General features: G+C 43.3%; 1 protein-coding gene across 5 annotated transcripts in view; it reads right to left on the bottom strand.

Moving 5' to 3' along the window:
* Window positions 1-1,405: 1,405 nt before the first annotated feature.
* The window catches only part of PTPN21 (protein tyrosine phosphatase non-receptor type 21), an 88,542-nt gene continuing 72,434 nt past the window's right edge, over window positions 1,406-17,513 (bottom strand). For all 5 annotated transcript variants that reach the window (XM_031001854.3, XM_063698100.1, XM_055361804.2 and 2 more), the window contains 7 exons: window positions 14,548-15,980; window positions 9,286-9,423; window positions 7,867-8,088; window positions 5,551-5,679; window positions 5,128-5,362; window positions 4,545-4,705; window positions 1,406-3,894 (listed from right to left, as the gene is read on the bottom strand). In XM_031001854.3, the coding sequence (XP_030857714.1) occupies window positions 3,766-3,894; window positions 4,545-4,705; window positions 5,128-5,362; window positions 5,551-5,679; window positions 7,867-8,088; window positions 9,286-9,423; window positions 14,548-15,980 (2,447 nt within the window). In that variant the 3' untranslated portion in view covers window positions 1,406-3,765. The remainder of the gene's footprint in view (window positions 3,895-4,544; window positions 4,706-5,127; window positions 5,363-5,550; window positions 5,680-7,866; window positions 8,089-9,285; window positions 9,424-14,547; window positions 15,981-17,513) is intronic.

Below are 17,513 nucleotides of genomic sequence, written 5' to 3' on the forward strand. Positions count from 1 at the left end.
TGCTGATAAGCAAATTCAACTACATTTCTATCCAAAAGAGTTCCTTTAAAAAGTCTGACTTACAGTCAGGCATGGTGGCTCATGCCTGTAATCCCAGCACTTTGGGAGGCCAAGGCGGGCAGATCCCCTGAGGTCAGGAGTTCGAGACCAGCCTGGCCAACATGGTGAAACCCCATCTCTACTAAAAATAAAAAATTAGCCGGGTGTAATGGTGCACATCTGTAATCCCAGCTACTTGGGAGGCCAAGGCAGGAGAATCGCTTGAACCCAGAAGGTGGAGGTTTCAGTAAGCCGAGATCGTGCCATTGCACTCCAGCCTGGGTGACAGAGCGAAACTCCATCTCAAAAAAGAAAAAAAAAAAAAGCCTTATTTACAATAATTTCCTGTTTCCATTTCTTTATGCAAATCTCAAATAATAAAGCTGCTCTTAGCAAGCTGCAGCTAATCTCCAGTTTATATTACTGTACATAGTTGTATGTTTAAATTTTCTTAATATTGTGAACATTTAACATCTCAACCCATCTGAAATGACTGTTCTCTTCTGATGGTGAAAACTTCACAGAAAAGCTGGCCACGTCATGCTGTCGCCACTCAGTCCCACAACACCACACTCTCCTCCCTCCTCCTCCTCTGTTTCTGGCTAGACATTGCTTTCTGGACGTTTCTAAGGAAGCACAGGCCCAGTTTCTAATTCGACCAAAGGGTTTTAAAGACTAAGTTCTAGCATTTTCTGAATGCTTCACAGTAGATGTTCCAGAAGAAATTAATGACTACAATAAGCATTCCAAATGATATTCTAAAATGAAGACCTTCTGGCTGGATACAGTGGCTCACGCCTGTAATCCCAGCACTTTGGGAGGCCGAGGCAGACAGATCACTTGAGGTCAGGAGTTGGAGACCATCCTGGCCAACATGGTGAAACCCCGTCTCCACTAAAAATACAAAAATTAGCCGGGCATAGTGGTGCATGCCTGTAATCCCAGCTACTCAGGAGGCTGAGGCAGGAGAATCACTCGAACCCGGGAGGCAGAGGTTGCAGTGAGCCGAGATCGTGCCACTGCACTGTAGCCTGGGCAACACAGCAAGACTCCGTCTCAAAAATAAAAAATAAAATGAGTACTTTTTCTGTGCTCAAAACTATCAACTAAACTATTTCATCAAAAGACCCCACTAATCAGGAAAACTGATACCAGAGATACCAAAATTGATCAGTGGAAAACAGTGGTTTATAACTCTACGTTTTGTGGAAGTGCACATTTTAATAATTTGTATTAAAAGACACTAAGATACATGAAGCATTATGTAAGTTTGGCAGACATTAATATACTCATTTCAGAGGCAGTAAACCTATGAACCCTTAATGTTCTAGTTTGCTCTTGAAAATCATGCTATTTCAAAGCTCAGTAATGTGGATAGATTTTTATTCAGAAATCCTTTCATATTCACTAACTGCAATTAAAAGTTTAAAATTACATGGCTCTTAGGAACGACGCCAAACATGCAACATTTTAAGAGTAATAGATTTAAACAGTAATTTTGCCCTCAGAAGTTTACTTATCAAATTATTACAACAGGAACACAAATAGACCATATATTACTCTTTAATTAGATTTGTTTTACAATATGTTCTTGTCAACGAGCTATGTCAAACTGTTTAAACCTGACAGAAAAGCATTTTCACAAAAACGTACCATGGAGAAGGAGGGGGAGGGGAAGAAGCACTTTTTGTAGAGATGGAAAATAATAGTTCCAGTAAAAAGTTCTTACTCCTTTCTTCTAAGGAGCTCGTTCTGAATACTTTCACTTAGTTCTACTGTTCTTTAAACAGGACTTTAAAAAGAATTTTGTATTTACAAAATTTACATTTTGTTCCTACAAAATGTAATTTTTTAATTATTTTGTAAAACAAAAATGTAAAATTTTAATTTTGTTCCTACATGAGAAGTGTGCGTACTTTCAATTAGTTTTCATTAATATCTTCTGAGTTTTCCTCTTAGGTGGTTGGTTTCTGGGTAAGGCAGAGTTAGGCTGGTGCACACACTATTTAGGAAGTCCTGTCTCGTGGCTGACAACATACATGTAGTGCTCAAGGAAGTGAGTTAAGGAGTGACATGGGAATCAAAATGATGCCTAGAATAGTGTAATTTGGGAAACAGCCCTAGATTTGACATTTTGGAAGTTCACTATAAGAAGAGACCCCAAAAAGAAGGAAAAGGGAAAGAGTTCCTCAGCTAAATATCCCACTCATCCATGCCTACTCAGCGGTCACTGTGACAAGGCCATCTTAATCTGGGCCAGAGATGACACTCTCCCCCTGTAACTCAGCCTGGCTCTGTCTATTGGGATGTGCCTAAATGGGATGGGTGAGGGGGCACTAAACAGCTAACACTGGCCAGGGAATTAAGGAGCTAAAATGCAAGTACCTCTTGAATACCACAGCAATCTCTGTGCACAAATTTGGACTGTACTTTTTGGGAGAAGAGGTGAAAACTATTATTAACTATTCCCTTCCTTCAACCAAAAGGAAAAATACGCCTCTTTAAGGCTTCTTTTAATGATACTATAATGCTGAATTTATTTATGAAAAAGAAAATACAGGCTGAGGTGGGAAAAGCCCCAAGGAAACAGAGTAAGTCACTGGCGGTCACAGGACTTGAATTCCCTGGGGACAGTGCTGTGGGGTCCCCTGCTCGCCATCCCAGCACCTCAGTCTGAGTATAGATAATACTGCATTTTTGTAAAGACGAAGGCATCCTGCATTTACCATCACACTCCACCTACTCTTGTCCTAGTCATCTTACATACTTTTAGTCCTTAATGTCTCCCAAAACACTTCTCAGCGCCCATTGTTATTGTGTCATCTACAAAGCAACACATATATTAAAACTCAGATTTGTTTTTAACAAAAAAGTGCTTAAAACCACCCTAGGCAATTGTTTTTCACTTCATTTTCAACCAATAAAATCAAATTCATTTAGATCTATGAATAATACTGAAAAAATAATGCTTATTCTCTTACATTTTAAATAATGTGCCTTCATCCTCAACTTTACATTAACTGACTCATTTCAGTATCTAAATGAATTGAGCTCTCATTTGAAAAATAGAGAAGGTACAACTATATAGAATTTTTAGGATAAAAAATGTTCTGGATAGAAAAATCCTTTTGATGTTTCAAAATAACACTTACAGATTCTCAGTATAGTTTTCAGTTTGGTAACTAAACCATTAAGTACCCAAGGTTTTTAAAAAATAACAAAAGATAATAACATGATTTTTAAATACAAAGTTATATAGGAGCAACTCATATCTGTGGATCATCCTTACACAAAGTTGTTTCTCACTAGAAAATCCCTAAATATTTGTCATAAAATAAAAACTCCATTATCAAAAATTAGTTTAAGATAGAAATCTATGCACTTTAATGATTGCCAGAATTGCCCAGCATAGCTTCAGTAAAATAGAGAATTGTCTAGAAAATACAATCTCCAAAATGTGTGCAAGTACTGCAAACCGGACAGACCGTGGCAGGGCAAGGCCCTTGAAACCAAGTCCTCCTTGAGCACCTTTCCCAGGTTAGAAACCCCTCTTCAGCCTGTGCTTCGCACGTTTCCTTCAGCGTGCCGCCATTCAGACTGCACCACTTACGTCCCAGTGCCACGCTGCGTGGATCAAGTGTCAACGGGAAAGTATGAGTTAGGCAAGCGCTTTTTTTTTAAGCTGTAAACGCTTCACATGACTGGCCCCGTAAGAAATGTGGGAGCTTAGATGAGCCTGGAGCTTTTCAGGAACTGGATGAGGACTCTGTACACAAATGTGTACTGGCAGAGAGTCTGCACCAGCATCATTCTCTGTTGCCTCAGCATGTCCAGCACTCTCGGGATGTCCAGCACCTAGGTTGAGAGAAACGGTAATGAAGATAATGTGTTGCCCTAGGGAGACAGAAAGGATGGGAGGACACTAGTGTCCTGGCAGAAACCTGGTTAGGAGATGGACAGTCTCTTTTCCACCTTAGCGTCTTCTAGAAATAAGCCATGATTGCCTACTTCTGATTTTCTGATTAGTTTTAACTATAAATAGAATGTCCATGCAGACTATTTCTTCAGCATTCCCCAGGTGTAGCTCACTGACTTTGTATGGTTGGACATAATTACCATGTCTCACTAAATACCAAAATTATACAAAAACATAGTGTGCTAAGTGCTATCAATATCTAGCTATTTCCCTCAAGGGCTCTGGGCAGCATGAATCATCCTTGAAATGTAAACAGAAGAAGAATTCTGAGCTCAAATTTGAAAAACCCTGGGCAAGTAAAACAAAATTAAACAGCTTTATTTATCGTATGACTTCTTAGTCTTTAATATGCTAATTGGTACTGAGACTGTCCAAGAAGACACAGCCTTTTGCAGGGAACATTAGTAACATCTTGAGGCCACCACAGTCCAAGGAAATGTGCGCAAAAAGAGCTATTAAGTCACTATGTCCCTCTCTTCCCCAGCCTTATTTCCACCCAAAAAGGCCAGGTGATCATAAGCGCCATCACCTCATTGTGTTCCAGGCAGGCGATCATGATCTCCGACAAAATCACCACGCCAGTCCTTCCTACCCCAGCACTGCAGTGGACCAACAACGGAGGGTTGGGGCTTTGGGGATCACTTGTGCTATTTGTATGGCGTCGAACAGACTGGATCTCTTCAAGATATGCTGTGGAAAATCAATGAAATAGAAAAGTACTCAAGGATCAAGGCATATCACATTGTTGACTCAATCTTCACATTCTCTCCACTGATTAAGAGGACTGCAGATAAAGAGCACTGGGTGCCAGTGAACCAAACCCAACCACCAAGGGACAGTGTGACCCTGAGCAAGTCACTACCTCTGTCCACTTTCTGATCTACAAAATGAAATGACGGAGATACTGAGTCAGCTGTGGCATTCTACTCACTACCAAATCATAATTTATAAACCTCATTAACCCTCCCCAAAACACTTGTATTCTTTATGTTAAAACAAGTCCGAAGCTTATATGAGAGAACATAAAGGAAATATTTCAGAAACATAAATGTTCCTCTCTGTTTAACACCTCCAGAGGCAGCTGTCCTCGGAACAAAGTTAAAGTCACTCACATAAAAATCCCTTGAGGTCTTCTGGACAGCCATGTTCAGGCCAGTCTGTGTATTGGAGGTGCCAGACGGTCCTCTCTTGCCCGGTAAGGAGGTGCTTCATCTTCAGGCCTGTGGTGGCATAGCAGCCAGAGTCTGTGCGGAACCGGGTCGTGATCTTAAACCTTCCATAGGTGACAGTGTTGTGCCTGGAACCAAGTCGTGGCCAATACCTAAAGCTCTTCTCCCTTCCACCCTCCTGTTAAAGATGAGCATGGTTAAATGACTCGAGATCCGGCAACGGATGCCTTTCTCACATAGACGGCACATCTGAAACAGAACCACAACCCTACCCTGCCTTTTTCTCCACAGGTCAGGATTCTAGATGATTAACATTAACTGTTCTTCAGAGGCTGAGAAAATCACTTAAGAGAAATAAGTACCTACCTCTTCTGCTGTCACCATTGCTATAATTGCAATTCCCTGTTCCCATACCATCTGCCAAAAATCTTGACAGGTATTCTGTAATGGTCCCTGTGTGGCAATATAATCCCATTCGATTCCACTGACAGAGACCTGGGGTTAGAAAAGGTTAAAAAAATTGATGTGTGGGTATAATATACATAGGTATGTATGCATGCATTCATGGTAGTACTAAAAAAGTTTTTTTAAAAAAGTAAAAAGTAAAAAAGTAGTAAACTGGATTATTCAGCAGAATAAGGAAAGACTTTTCATCTTTTCCCTTGTGAATACAATTTGCATTACTGACATTTTTATAAACGTAGGTACTGTGAATATACATAATATCTATGCAACCTGCTTAACCTTGCTGAATCTCAGTTCTCATTTATAAAATAAAAATACTGCCTACCGTCATAGGGTCGTTGTGAGGACTAAGTCAGTATCTATGGTACCTGGCACATAACTCAATAAGTAGCTGTTATTGCAGACATGGTGCCTCTTCTTTAAAAAAAACCTTCCTACTTAAGATAGTCTCACCTCTGAACTTCTGAGTCAAGGTCACTCTCCACAATAATATTAAGTTTCCACTTAAGATTTAACTTCCTTGAGAGCAGTCTAATACAACAGTAATTACTAGATTTGTGGTTAAGAGACCTGGGTTAAATCTTGGCTTCGCCAATATTGAGTGACGACAATAACTGTCTCCAAACACTCACTAAACGTAAAACCCAGTGCCAAGCCTTGTGCCACATGCACTCTCACTCAGGGCTGCCAGCCCCCTAGTCACCGCTCCACATCGTCTCACTGAGCACCCAGTGGCTGCCACTGTGGATGAGTACCAGGTTATAACAGTGAATAAGCACTAGGGAGGAGGAGGGGACTAGTGAGAAGCTGGCAGGGTAGGTGGCATCATTTATTTATTTCCATATAAGTGAGATGAGGTCCCACAACACAGCTTATAAAGTGAAGTCCCACCTCATTTTAGATCTAGGAGTCAGACCCGGGTCTATCAAATTCTTTCCTCTATTCTGCAAGTGGCTGCTGAAGATTTTGAAATATCACTACAGAACTACAGTATCATTCATTCTTATCCATCTAGTCATGAGAGACTGGATGAGTTATTTCAAAGAAATTCTCGGTTTTTAAGTAAATTATGCTGATATTATATTTAAAAACAAAATAGTATGTGCATAGATTCTCAAAAGCCATCAAGGGGTACTGGCATTCACAGGCAGACTGCCAGTCTCCAGAAAGCCTTGGTGTCAGCTTGTTCCCTTCTCAAATAATACTTGCAAACTAAAGAAAAAAACCACCACCTGTCCACAGTTACTCATTCACTCACCATGAGATTTCTCCTTCCCAAAATAAAGAATTGAATGTGGCCAGCATGAACAAAGCGTACAATGAGGAAGAGGGAACATCTGGCTTTATTCCATCATGTGTTGTGAATCATCATTTTGTCCATTTTCATAGGAGTGATATTACCCCAGATAAGGTGCCAAGAACATACACTAGGGAAGGACAGCCTCTTAAATACATGGGGCTGGGAAGACTGGATATCCATAAGCAGAAAAGTAAAACTGGACCCCCTATCTCTCACCATAAACATTACCCCAGTTTAATGGCATTATACTGGTTCCAGGAAAAAAGCACTTCTTCAAAGAACAAAATGATACTTAAAAATTATTATAAAGAGTATGTAAAGAGAACAGATGGCACCTTGGTAAGTTGAAAGCTTTTGTGAACACCATCAAAAAGCCCAGACACTTTTGTTACATAAAAATGCATGTCGGTATGTGATGAGGAAAAACTAGCAATTCAGTGGCTCCCAGAATTTATGAGCTAAAAAGAGGTCTTCAGATTTAGAAAGACAAAGTTCTAAAGCCAGGCAACAGAAGGTCAAGGCTGTAGGGAGCCATCATCACACCACTGCACTCCACCAGTCTGGGCGACAGAGCAAGACTCTATCTCAAAAAAGGCAAAAGAAAAAAAAAGCCAGGCAAATAAGTGCGCCCTGAGTCCTGGTAACAGTGTTGGGGGCAGAGTGGTTTCGCACATGGAGAGTAGACATGACTGGCTCTGTCTGATAGACACTTTTTATCTAGCACTGGTGTGTGGATTTCCCAGCTTGTAGTACAGTTTGTCACAAATGTTCAAAACTAGGGTGTTTATCTAAAACAATACAATAAAAATAAATTTTAAAATGTCTGAATTCTAAACAGACATGAATACAATTCTTACCATTCTTGTAACTTAACTGAAACTGCATGTGCTGTTGATTACTTGAGGCGTTCCTCTCACCTTAACATGTGATGCGTTGATGTAACCAGTGTTGTTTTCTTTAGTTGGGACCAACTCCACTCTCGCATCATCATAAGGAAGAACATCTTGGAATCGATTTCTTTCTGCATTTTCAGGGAGTCGTGCTGTTGAGCACTCCCCATCAACTAGCCGTTTCTTAAGAATTCTTTCATATTCTGTGAATACCATTCCTTGTTCTAATCGTTGTTCCAGAATTTTACACTATAAAACAGAATATGTGTAATAACATGAATACAGCCACACGTCGTGGCTACCTTTTGACTGTATATTTGAAATCTTGTTTTCTGCTTCAAATCTAGCACTGTATAATATTGAAAATTCTAGGTTGGGAACGGTGTCTCATGCCTGTAATCCCTGCACTTTGGGAGGCCAAGGAGGGAGGATCACTTGAGCCTAGCAGTTCAGGACCAGCCTGAGAAACACAGTGAGACCCCGTCTCTGCAAAAAATTAAAAAATGAGCCAGGTGTGGTGGTGCATGCCTGTGGTCCCATCTACTTGGGAGGATGAGGCAGGAGGATTGCTTGAGCCCAGGAGGTTGAGGCTGCAGTGAACCATGAGAACCCATCTCAAAAAAACCAAACCAAAACAAAAACAAAAACAAAATGCTAGGTGAAAATGAAGTTAAAATTTAAAAAGCCACAACAACAAGAGTTAAAAGAACAAAAGACAATCATTTTGGTGAGAAATATAATGCAAACTTTTGTTTAAAGTTGAAAATTGGCCTAAAGAAATTTGTTGAATTCATTTTCTCTAGATCTGTGGTCAATTTTGTGACCCCTAATAGATGGAATTCTCCTGGGGAACAGTAAATCTAGGGGACGGATAATGAGTTCCAACAGCTATGAACAAATGTTTCCATTTTATATCATACGATATATAAACGACTAAAGCAGTAGGAAATACTGGAAACTACCTCCAGGATCCCGTTGTAAAGCAAATGTATGCCTATCTGATTTTGATGTAATAAAACCTCATAGAAAATACACCTCAGGCACAAAGGAAGTTTTGAAAAATTGAGAAACTACTCTCGAGATAAACTTTCAGTATAATAAAAGTCAACGTCTGCTGCTTTTCCTATGTATGCTCCTGTATTTTTGTAGATTTCTTCTCACTTTAAGGCCATCAAAATCAAGACTGCTCCAAAAGGCCAGGAGAAGGTAAAAAAAGAACACTGAGAAACAAACAAACAAAAAATCAGCATTCGAACCTGAAATTATCTATTAAGACATTAGCTATATATATTTGCCCCAATTTTGAGGCCCATATTACAAAATTCCTTAACACTCATTTATTATTAAATTGTGTTAGAAAATTCACCAAAATCTCATGAAGGCATTTGCGTAGTATTTACCGGTTGTTCCAGAGAAGGCACAAAGCCCTGTGTGTCCTATACATACCCTTTCATCATTCGTTGCTCTGGTAGCCACTTCCTTTCCTTCATCAGGCAGAGGCACTCGAGATAGGGAGAGTCCATTTAGGGCAGCCAGTTTAAGAGGACCAATTTTTTTTGCATCTACTCGAGTCTTTTTCATTCCCTGTAAAAGGATTTATATGTATATATGAAATATACACAAATACAACCCCTGTGAAAAGAAGTTTCAATGCACTGAAGACCAGGAACACACAGAGGGAGTGTTCTCCTTTGCCAATAAACCCAGAAAGATTACACTCCTTCACACACCACTTGTTTAACAAACATTAGTAGGAAGACATTCCTTTCAAGGCCAAAGCCCTGATAAAGTCTTCCAGATAGAAGGTTTTGAAACACTATTGGTTACAAAGTTCTGTTGTAATGAAAGGTGAGGCTCCAGGCAGACTGCATTCCTTTTAAAACAAGACAGACGTAAAAAATCAGCTGAAGTCCAAAAAAAAAAAAAAAAAAAAAAAAAGCTTTAAATGCAATCAATTGACTATAGTAAGCTTTTATAAATTCTTTTTTTGAGGGTCTCACGCTGTCACCCAGGCTGGATGGAATGCAGGGGCACCATCATAGCTCACTGCAGCCTCAACCTCCAGTCTCAAGCAATCCCACCTGAACCTCCCGAGTACCTGGGACTACCAGCACATGCCACCATGCCCAACTAATCTTTGTGTGTTTTGTAGAGATGGGGTCTCACTATGTTGCCCAGGCTGGTCTCAAACTCCTGAACTTAAGCAGTGTTGGCCTCCCAAAGTGCTTGAGATTACAGGCGTGTGCCACCATGCCCGGCCAGCTTTTATAATTTTTAAAATATATAAATTCTTTAAGTAATTCTGAAAAAATTAAATGCTTTCTGCAGCAGCCCCCTTTGTGTGTTGAAGCCCCCTCCTCATATGCTACTCTGCGTTCTAGTGCAGACTTAGATGACCCGGGTTAGATCACGCTACCTCTCAGAACGGCTACGTTTTTAAACAAGGAAAATAAAACAGGGCTAAAATCTCCATCATGACACCAGGAGGATAGGACAGAAGAGAAAGCATCAACAAAATCTTGTCTCCTGAAATCAAGTGTTTCCTAAAGTTATTATTAGAGCATGATTTTCCTCTCTGAGAATAGTAAGCATAAGAACACTAAGTTGACCAGGTGCGGGGGCTCACGCCTGTAATCCTAACACTTTGGGAGGCCGAGGTCAGGAGATTGAGACCATCCTGGCCAATATGGTGAAACCCCGTCTCTACTAAAAATACAAAAATTAGCTGGGCATGGTGGCGCATGCCTGTAATCCCAGCTACTCGGGAGGCTGAGGCAGAAGAACGGCTTGAACCTGGGAGGTGGAGATTACAGTGAGCTGAGATCGTGCCACTGCACTCCAGCCTGGAGGCAGAGTGAGACTCCATCTCCAAAAAAAAAAAAAAAAAAAAAAAAAGAACACTAAGTTTCGTTGGATATACTACACTTCCTTGGATGATATCAATATAATGAGTAGCCCCAACTGGAAAATAATGGTTCTGCCCTGTAAACAAAATCAGTGTTATTCCAGCTCTCTCAGCCTGTAACAGGCCATGAAGCCCCACGATAATGGTGCAAGAACAGAGGGAAAAGGCATCTTGGTAAGAGAGGAAAAAAATCCTAAAAGATTGCTGCTGTAATTGGAGACTGTGATTGGTACCTAACTCAATAAGCTAAGTGGATTAATTTTTAATTTTATAATTAATATTTGATCATGAGCTCCCCACATAATGCAGTCTAGACTATAAACAGCAGAGGCCTGGGTTCACATCTGGCCTCTAACTGACCAACTTCTTTCAGGCAAGTCACTTTTCCTCTGTAAGCCTCACCTAGACAGAAAGAGACAGATACACTCAGACACAGGCATACAGACTAAACACTTCCTGCTTAGGCTGAAATTTAATGATTCTAACGTGCAGAAAACAGTGATGTGCTGGTAATATTTAACAACTGGCTCTTGGAAGGAAGTTTTTATCGGTGTTTGCCCATATCCATGATGTAAATACTCCCATCACAGCCAATTTCAAACTGTTAATGTCACATCAATTGGCTCACAAGATTCCTGAAAATTTAAGTCGGCTCTTGCCAGTCAATATGAGCTAGCTCTGGCACTTCTCTGCCTGAAAATGACTCAAAATATCCCACACTGGGACACGCTGGATAAAGTTGATTGGCTGTGAGGTCAGTTCAAAAGCCAGTATTGGAAGAATGTTGTATGTAGTCAAAACTAGCCTTGAATATGCCTTAATTAGCCCTTAGAATATAAGCACAGGATTTTAATGCATACCCTGCACAGTGATTTCTTATGTGAGAACCACTGCACTAAAGGGTACAACAAAAAGAAAATCTTTATGTAGATATATGAGCACCCAAACCAGTCTGCCTTTAAGATAACAATCAGGTCGCTGGAGGTGGAGATGGGTGGAGAATTCTAAAATCATTCCTACTTGTCTACAGTTTGTTTTACTGCTTTTAATACTAAACCTCCATAACCTTAATTCACATCAGGAAATTTGTTGTAACGATTCAGATAATGGCAAGCCCATGTTACTATGAAAGGTCAGAGGGTACAATAGGGAATTGGCCTCTTCCACTCTTGAAAGCCATTAAGTTAAATATATGATGCCACCTCACAGTAATGTTAATATTGACTAATCTCTTTCAATGTGCCAGAACCTCATTTTTATCCCCCCAACAACTCTCTGGGGTCCTCTCATTTACAAATGTAAAAACTGAGTCACAGAGAGATTAAATAGCTTGTCTGAGGTCACATGGCTGCCTCTTTTACAAGGTAATCAGTGTCAAAACAAATAAAAGCAAATCTTTGGTTAAAATCAGTTATGCTGAATCATATAATTCAGGAGGCATTTTTTCATGCCTAACTGCATGTGGGACAAAATGCCACGAAGCAGGCAGCGAAGGGATGACCGTCCTCATGATCTGAGGTTATCTGATGTGGAAGCTGAGGTTCTGACGCATGAAGGGTCCTGACCGTGGTCACAGAGAACTAACAAATGGCAGGCTCTAGACTCAGCCCCAACGTTCTTAACTCGTAGGACCTTTGCTCTTTCCTCGTGACCACAGCTGCCATACCCATTCCTTAAGTAGAATCCTTTAAGCAAAAAGGACCAAAAACATAATCCAATCACATAAGTTTACTAGTATTGTGGTCTTAAAAGTCAATGGGAGAGAAAAGTTCTTTTAAGAGAACCAAATTGATCAAAGTCCTCAGATTTAACTGAACCTACCAGACCCCATTCAAAACGTACAGGGATAAAATAGGCCTGAGTACTGAGCTGTACTCAGATAGCATTTGGGGAAAGTACGTGAGTCACACATAAAAACAGACTGTTCTTAATGCAATGGGAAGGGTGTTAACTACAAAAGGACTCTGTCCAGCTGGCTCAGGGATTCAGGTAGAGTTACTTTGGAAAATCTACCCACACCTTATCCTGAATCACTGCTCCCTACACTCTTAAATCTGTGTCAACTGAAGGCATTGGCCTTTACTGTTCAGGGATGTGAGTTATGTTGCATACTTGTGAAAAATTTAAAAAAACTTAAAATTCAAACCCAAAACTTATTAAAAGAAAGCAAACTTAGGCCAGGTGTGGTGGCTCACACCTGTAATCCCACCACTTTGGGAGGCTGAGGCAGCCAGATCACAAGGCAGGGGAATCGCTTGAACCCAGGAGGCAGAGGTTGCAGTGAGCTGAGATCGCACCACTGCACTCCAGCCTGGACAACAGGGCAAGACTGTTCTCAAAAAAAAAAAGCAAATTTAAATCTGTGGTACTTTTGTTGTTAAGTAGTTTTTGTCTATGTACATTAATCTCTTTCATAAGCACTATAATAGTGTGGGTTTTTTCCTGTTTAGCAAGATGTTTGCAGTATCTTAAAGGATGTCATACACTAGGCCAGAACCACACTTGAGATGAGCCGTCCTGTCGGAGTTTGCAGTTTAGCAGCGATGGGGGGAGGAGAACCCTAGTTGCCAGGACACTGGAAGCCAACAGGAGACAGGATGGAGGCCCTAATCAAGTTAGCCTGGCTCAAGTGCAGGGCATGAGGAGTGGAGATGTGGGCCAGGAAGAGCTGGAAGCCTGAGCACTGCAACAAAATCACTTCGGTGGACACACTTCATGACAAGGCCGCAAATGCTTAGTCCCAGGTTGAGGACTGAGTTTAAAAGTTTCAGTGAAAGACAGACTAGCAAGCCTTCAACAAGCAATTATGACTTAACAGAACATATACAGTATATTTCAATGCAGCACATACATCTACAATGTAGATGATAACAGAATGGGCTTCTAAGTATGGGTTTAAAATTCCAGTTCAGTCACTCACTAGTCATGTGACCTTGGAAAAGTTAGTTAATATCTAAGTCTGTTTCTTCATCTGTAAAAGAGGCATAACAATAGGCTTACTGTAAATAGGCCACAAAAGTAGAAGAAATGCTTGGCCCATGGCAAATGCTCCAAGGATGGCAGCTAGAGATGATGCTACTATGCTTTTTTATATTTTGCTTCAAAGTAGGTAAAAAGTGCTTAATTCATATTTATTTATTAGGCTGAATATTAAAGAACTGCATCTTCTACCAGGGACTTTCCTTAGATTCTCAGTTGAATTCATCTTTCTTTTAAATTTAAGAAACCTGGACGTCTCAGGATTTGCCTTAACAAAGTGCCACCTTCCCAACTCCAGAATCACTCTGGAGAATCACGGCCAAGATATGTAAGCTGTATCCACACACACTCCAACCTGGAGAATTATATTAGGATTGGGTACACTTTCCTGGATGCTTTTTTCAGATATCTCTTGAGCAAACTAAACAAATGCACCCCTGGGGTGCCGCATCACCCACAGTATTTTTAATGGGTGGCTAAAGCAATCGTGGCTATAGTCATGAAATCTTAACTGTCTTTCCCTTAACACTGCATTACTAAAACATTCCATTCATCTTTTCCATTCCTTTCGACAAAGCCCTGTGAATTTACCTTTTCACTTCATCTATAATAATTATCTCCAGTAAAACCACTAAAATTCAAGTGGATCCCCATGATTTCCATAAATTTAAATGTGTTCAAAATTAGACAAAGAGAGTGACGTGGGGGAATGAAGAACGTTAAAAGAACAAGAGGAGCTGAGAAACACGGGACGTCATGAGTGAAAGATGCGCCAGGGCGAACGCGCGGTCCCCTGGCCCGGCACTGCTTGCCGCGTGGCTTACCCCCAGAGGCGGGAGCCCTTCCACGATGTTCTTCTTCCCAGAGAGGAGGTCCGACACCGGCCTCTTCTTCAGAGAGTCCCTCCGGGCTCGGTAGCGGCCTGACGTGGTGAGGTCGGACTCCGACATGGAGGGCATCAGCAGCCCGTCTCTCCAAGGCCGCTGGGCCTCTGCGGTCGTGCGGACGGGGCTGCTGTCCATCATCCTCTTCTCCGCGTCTGGGACGTGGGCCTTGGGCTCCAGGATGTGCAGGGGCCCGGCGAGCAGGACGCGAGGGCAGCCAGGTGGGTCCTGGGCCAGGCCGGGCCGAGGCTCGCGCGCACGTGCAGGGGGCGCCCGGGCCCCGCTCTCCTCCTCGAAGTCCTCGTCCTCCTCCTCCTCGCTGCTGTGGATTAGCATGGTGGCGTCCGACAGGGACTTCTTATGGCCGTGCCTCAAGCCCTCCACCTCCTCCGGCCCTTCCCGCTGTGTCCTCTCGGTGAAAACGCTGGGCTGGGAGCCCGCCGAGAGGGCTCGCGGCGCCACCTCTGCCGCCGACGCGGACAGGGTCCGCTCCTTGAGCCGCAGGCCCTCCAGGCCGTGGCTGAGCCCGGCCACCTCGATGCTGTTCCGTTTGTGCAGCTGCGCGTGGCGCGCGGCGGTGAGGGGCTCGCTGACCTCCTGCAGCGAGTGCGCCACGGGCAGGCTGTCCTCCTGGAACGTCTGCACCGAGTGGTGCACGCGCCGCGTGATGAGGTCGGGGTTGCTGCTGCTGATGTACAGGTGGCGGGACAGGTCTGGCGTGCTGTTGGCGGGCCTGGGGGGCGGGTAGGGTGGGGGTGGCCGGTACACCTGCGTCCGCATGATGTTGGGGGACGGGTAGTCCTGCGCCTGCAGCTGCGCATTGGTCAGCTCCGGCACGCTGACCGCGCCCACCACGGGCCGCCGCTCGGCAGGGTAGGGGTAGGGAGACGGGCTGTGGAAGCTGTAGCTCAGGCTGAACGGGCAGTGCGCGGCCGGTGGCGAGGGGAGCTGTGCGTGCTCGCGGATCTCGGGCTGGCTGTAGACCAGCGCCGCGGGCCTGCTGTAGGCGTACGAGCTGCCGATGTTGAGGTTTCGCAGCGAGTGGCTCTGCCGTTCCGCATGCACCAGGCCCCTGTTGAGCTGCTTCATCACAGTCTCATAGTCTGGGGTGGGGCGGTAGGACGGGGGTATCAGGGCGCTGTGCCGATGGGACGGGAGGTAGTCAGGCCTCATGACGTCACTCCCGGTGATGCTAGGGTTGGACGACATCGGCGACGGCTGCAAGTAGGGTTGAGGATTATTTAAGGAGTTGGTGCTGTGTGCACTGTAGACACTGCCGTTACGGATCCGACCGTTGAGGTCAATCTGGGCTCTATCCAAGCTTGTCTGAGAGTGACAGTAGTATCCGTTCTGGTTGGGCACAAAGAGGTTATCTAGAAAAAATGAGTTCAAAATGAGATTTTTTAAAACGGACTAATTACTCCAACCAAATACTGAGATGGGCCCTTACCTCTGATGACATTTTTAACACAGCTTGTAAAAATCCCGGCTAGAATGACCTAGCTTTAGCCACACTATCTGAGTGACCCTGGGAGCTTCGGCTTCCTCATCTATAGGATGGGCATGGCTCTGCCTACTTAAGGGGTGGCATTCTTTGGGTGACAAAGTGAGACCCTGTCTTAAACAAACCACACCCACAGCAGACTAGCAGACTTTTTGGAACTCTGGAGAAGTTGAGGCAGAGATACCATTCAAGGCACTGGGCTGGGGACTCTGCCTTTCTTCCCTGGGTAGGGATGTGGCCTTGCTGCTGCTGAGCTAGTTCAAGCACCAACTGTCTGTAAGCATTTCCTTAACTGGAATTTTTTATTGTTCTTCCCAAATGAATATGAGAGCTTCGACTGTAAAAGGGTAATGGTATAGCAGGATCTGAACTTCTCTGGTCCAACAGTGTCACCAGCAGCCACACAGCCCATAAAGTGTCCAGAAGCCAAGAGGAGCCACATTAAACAGCTGCAGCTGCCCCCTGCCCTGGCCCCCATGTTTCAGGAAGATCCAGACCTGCAGCTAACAGAATTAGTTTAACCTAATCTTACAATAGCTATGCATGTGTCCCTGCCCAGGGATGAGAGGGGCCATGTTTCTTCTAGTCAATTTGTAGCTCACCTGCCCTCTGTTACTGAGGATGATTTCTAACCCTAGATGATTTCTAACACTCAGCAGCCAACTCCTTCAAATAACAATTTCCTCTGAAAGGCATTCTTTTTGTGCTTCGAAAGCTCCATGGTGATTTATGTTATCATGGTGATACTTAAGTAATACACCACAATCCAGTGGGTACACTTTATTCTGGTGGCACATGCAGCTGTGAGGAAACAGCACTCAAATCTCCACGGTATTCTTCTGCTGACACACAGCACTTCCATGTCACTGTGCTTTCCTCATCTATGCAAAGCTTGGTCATGGCTCCATCTCTGCAATCCCCCTTTCCTCACTGCTGCCACAGCTCGGGCCCCTACCCCAGCTTGTCTGAACTAGCTCTATATACACCTAGTCTCCCTGCTTCTGCACCCCACAAACCATCTAGCCATTTATGAGACTGTTATGTGGAAAAGGCAATACTAAGAATAGAAGGAGGAAAAGATGGTTGGAATACAGGCAAGAAAAGGGGAAAGGTATGCATGAAATCACCATAATTCAAGGAAGGGAGAAGAGATGAAGGGTTACAGGAGTCCAGAGGAAGAAATGCTCATTTCCAGCCTGGGTTGGGTTGATGGGGACAAGGAATAGAGAACCAAGAACCACCTCGCAGAAGATATGGCAGTTAAGGGGACTTGAGGGATAAGTGGGTGGGGTGGGCGTGTCCAGCTTCCATCAGAAGTGAGGTCTCTCGACCTCTCAGAGCACGCAGGGTTACGCCTCCTCACCCCTTGATATCAGGCACAACAATGCGACTAGTAATGGTC

This window comes from Gorilla gorilla, chromosome 15, assembly GCF_029281585.2.
Source record: "Gorilla gorilla gorilla isolate KB3781 chromosome 15, NHGRI_mGorGor1-v2.1_pri, whole genome shotgun sequence".
NCBI classification, from domain to species: domain Eukaryota; kingdom Metazoa; phylum Chordata; class Mammalia; order Primates; family Hominidae; genus Gorilla; species Gorilla gorilla.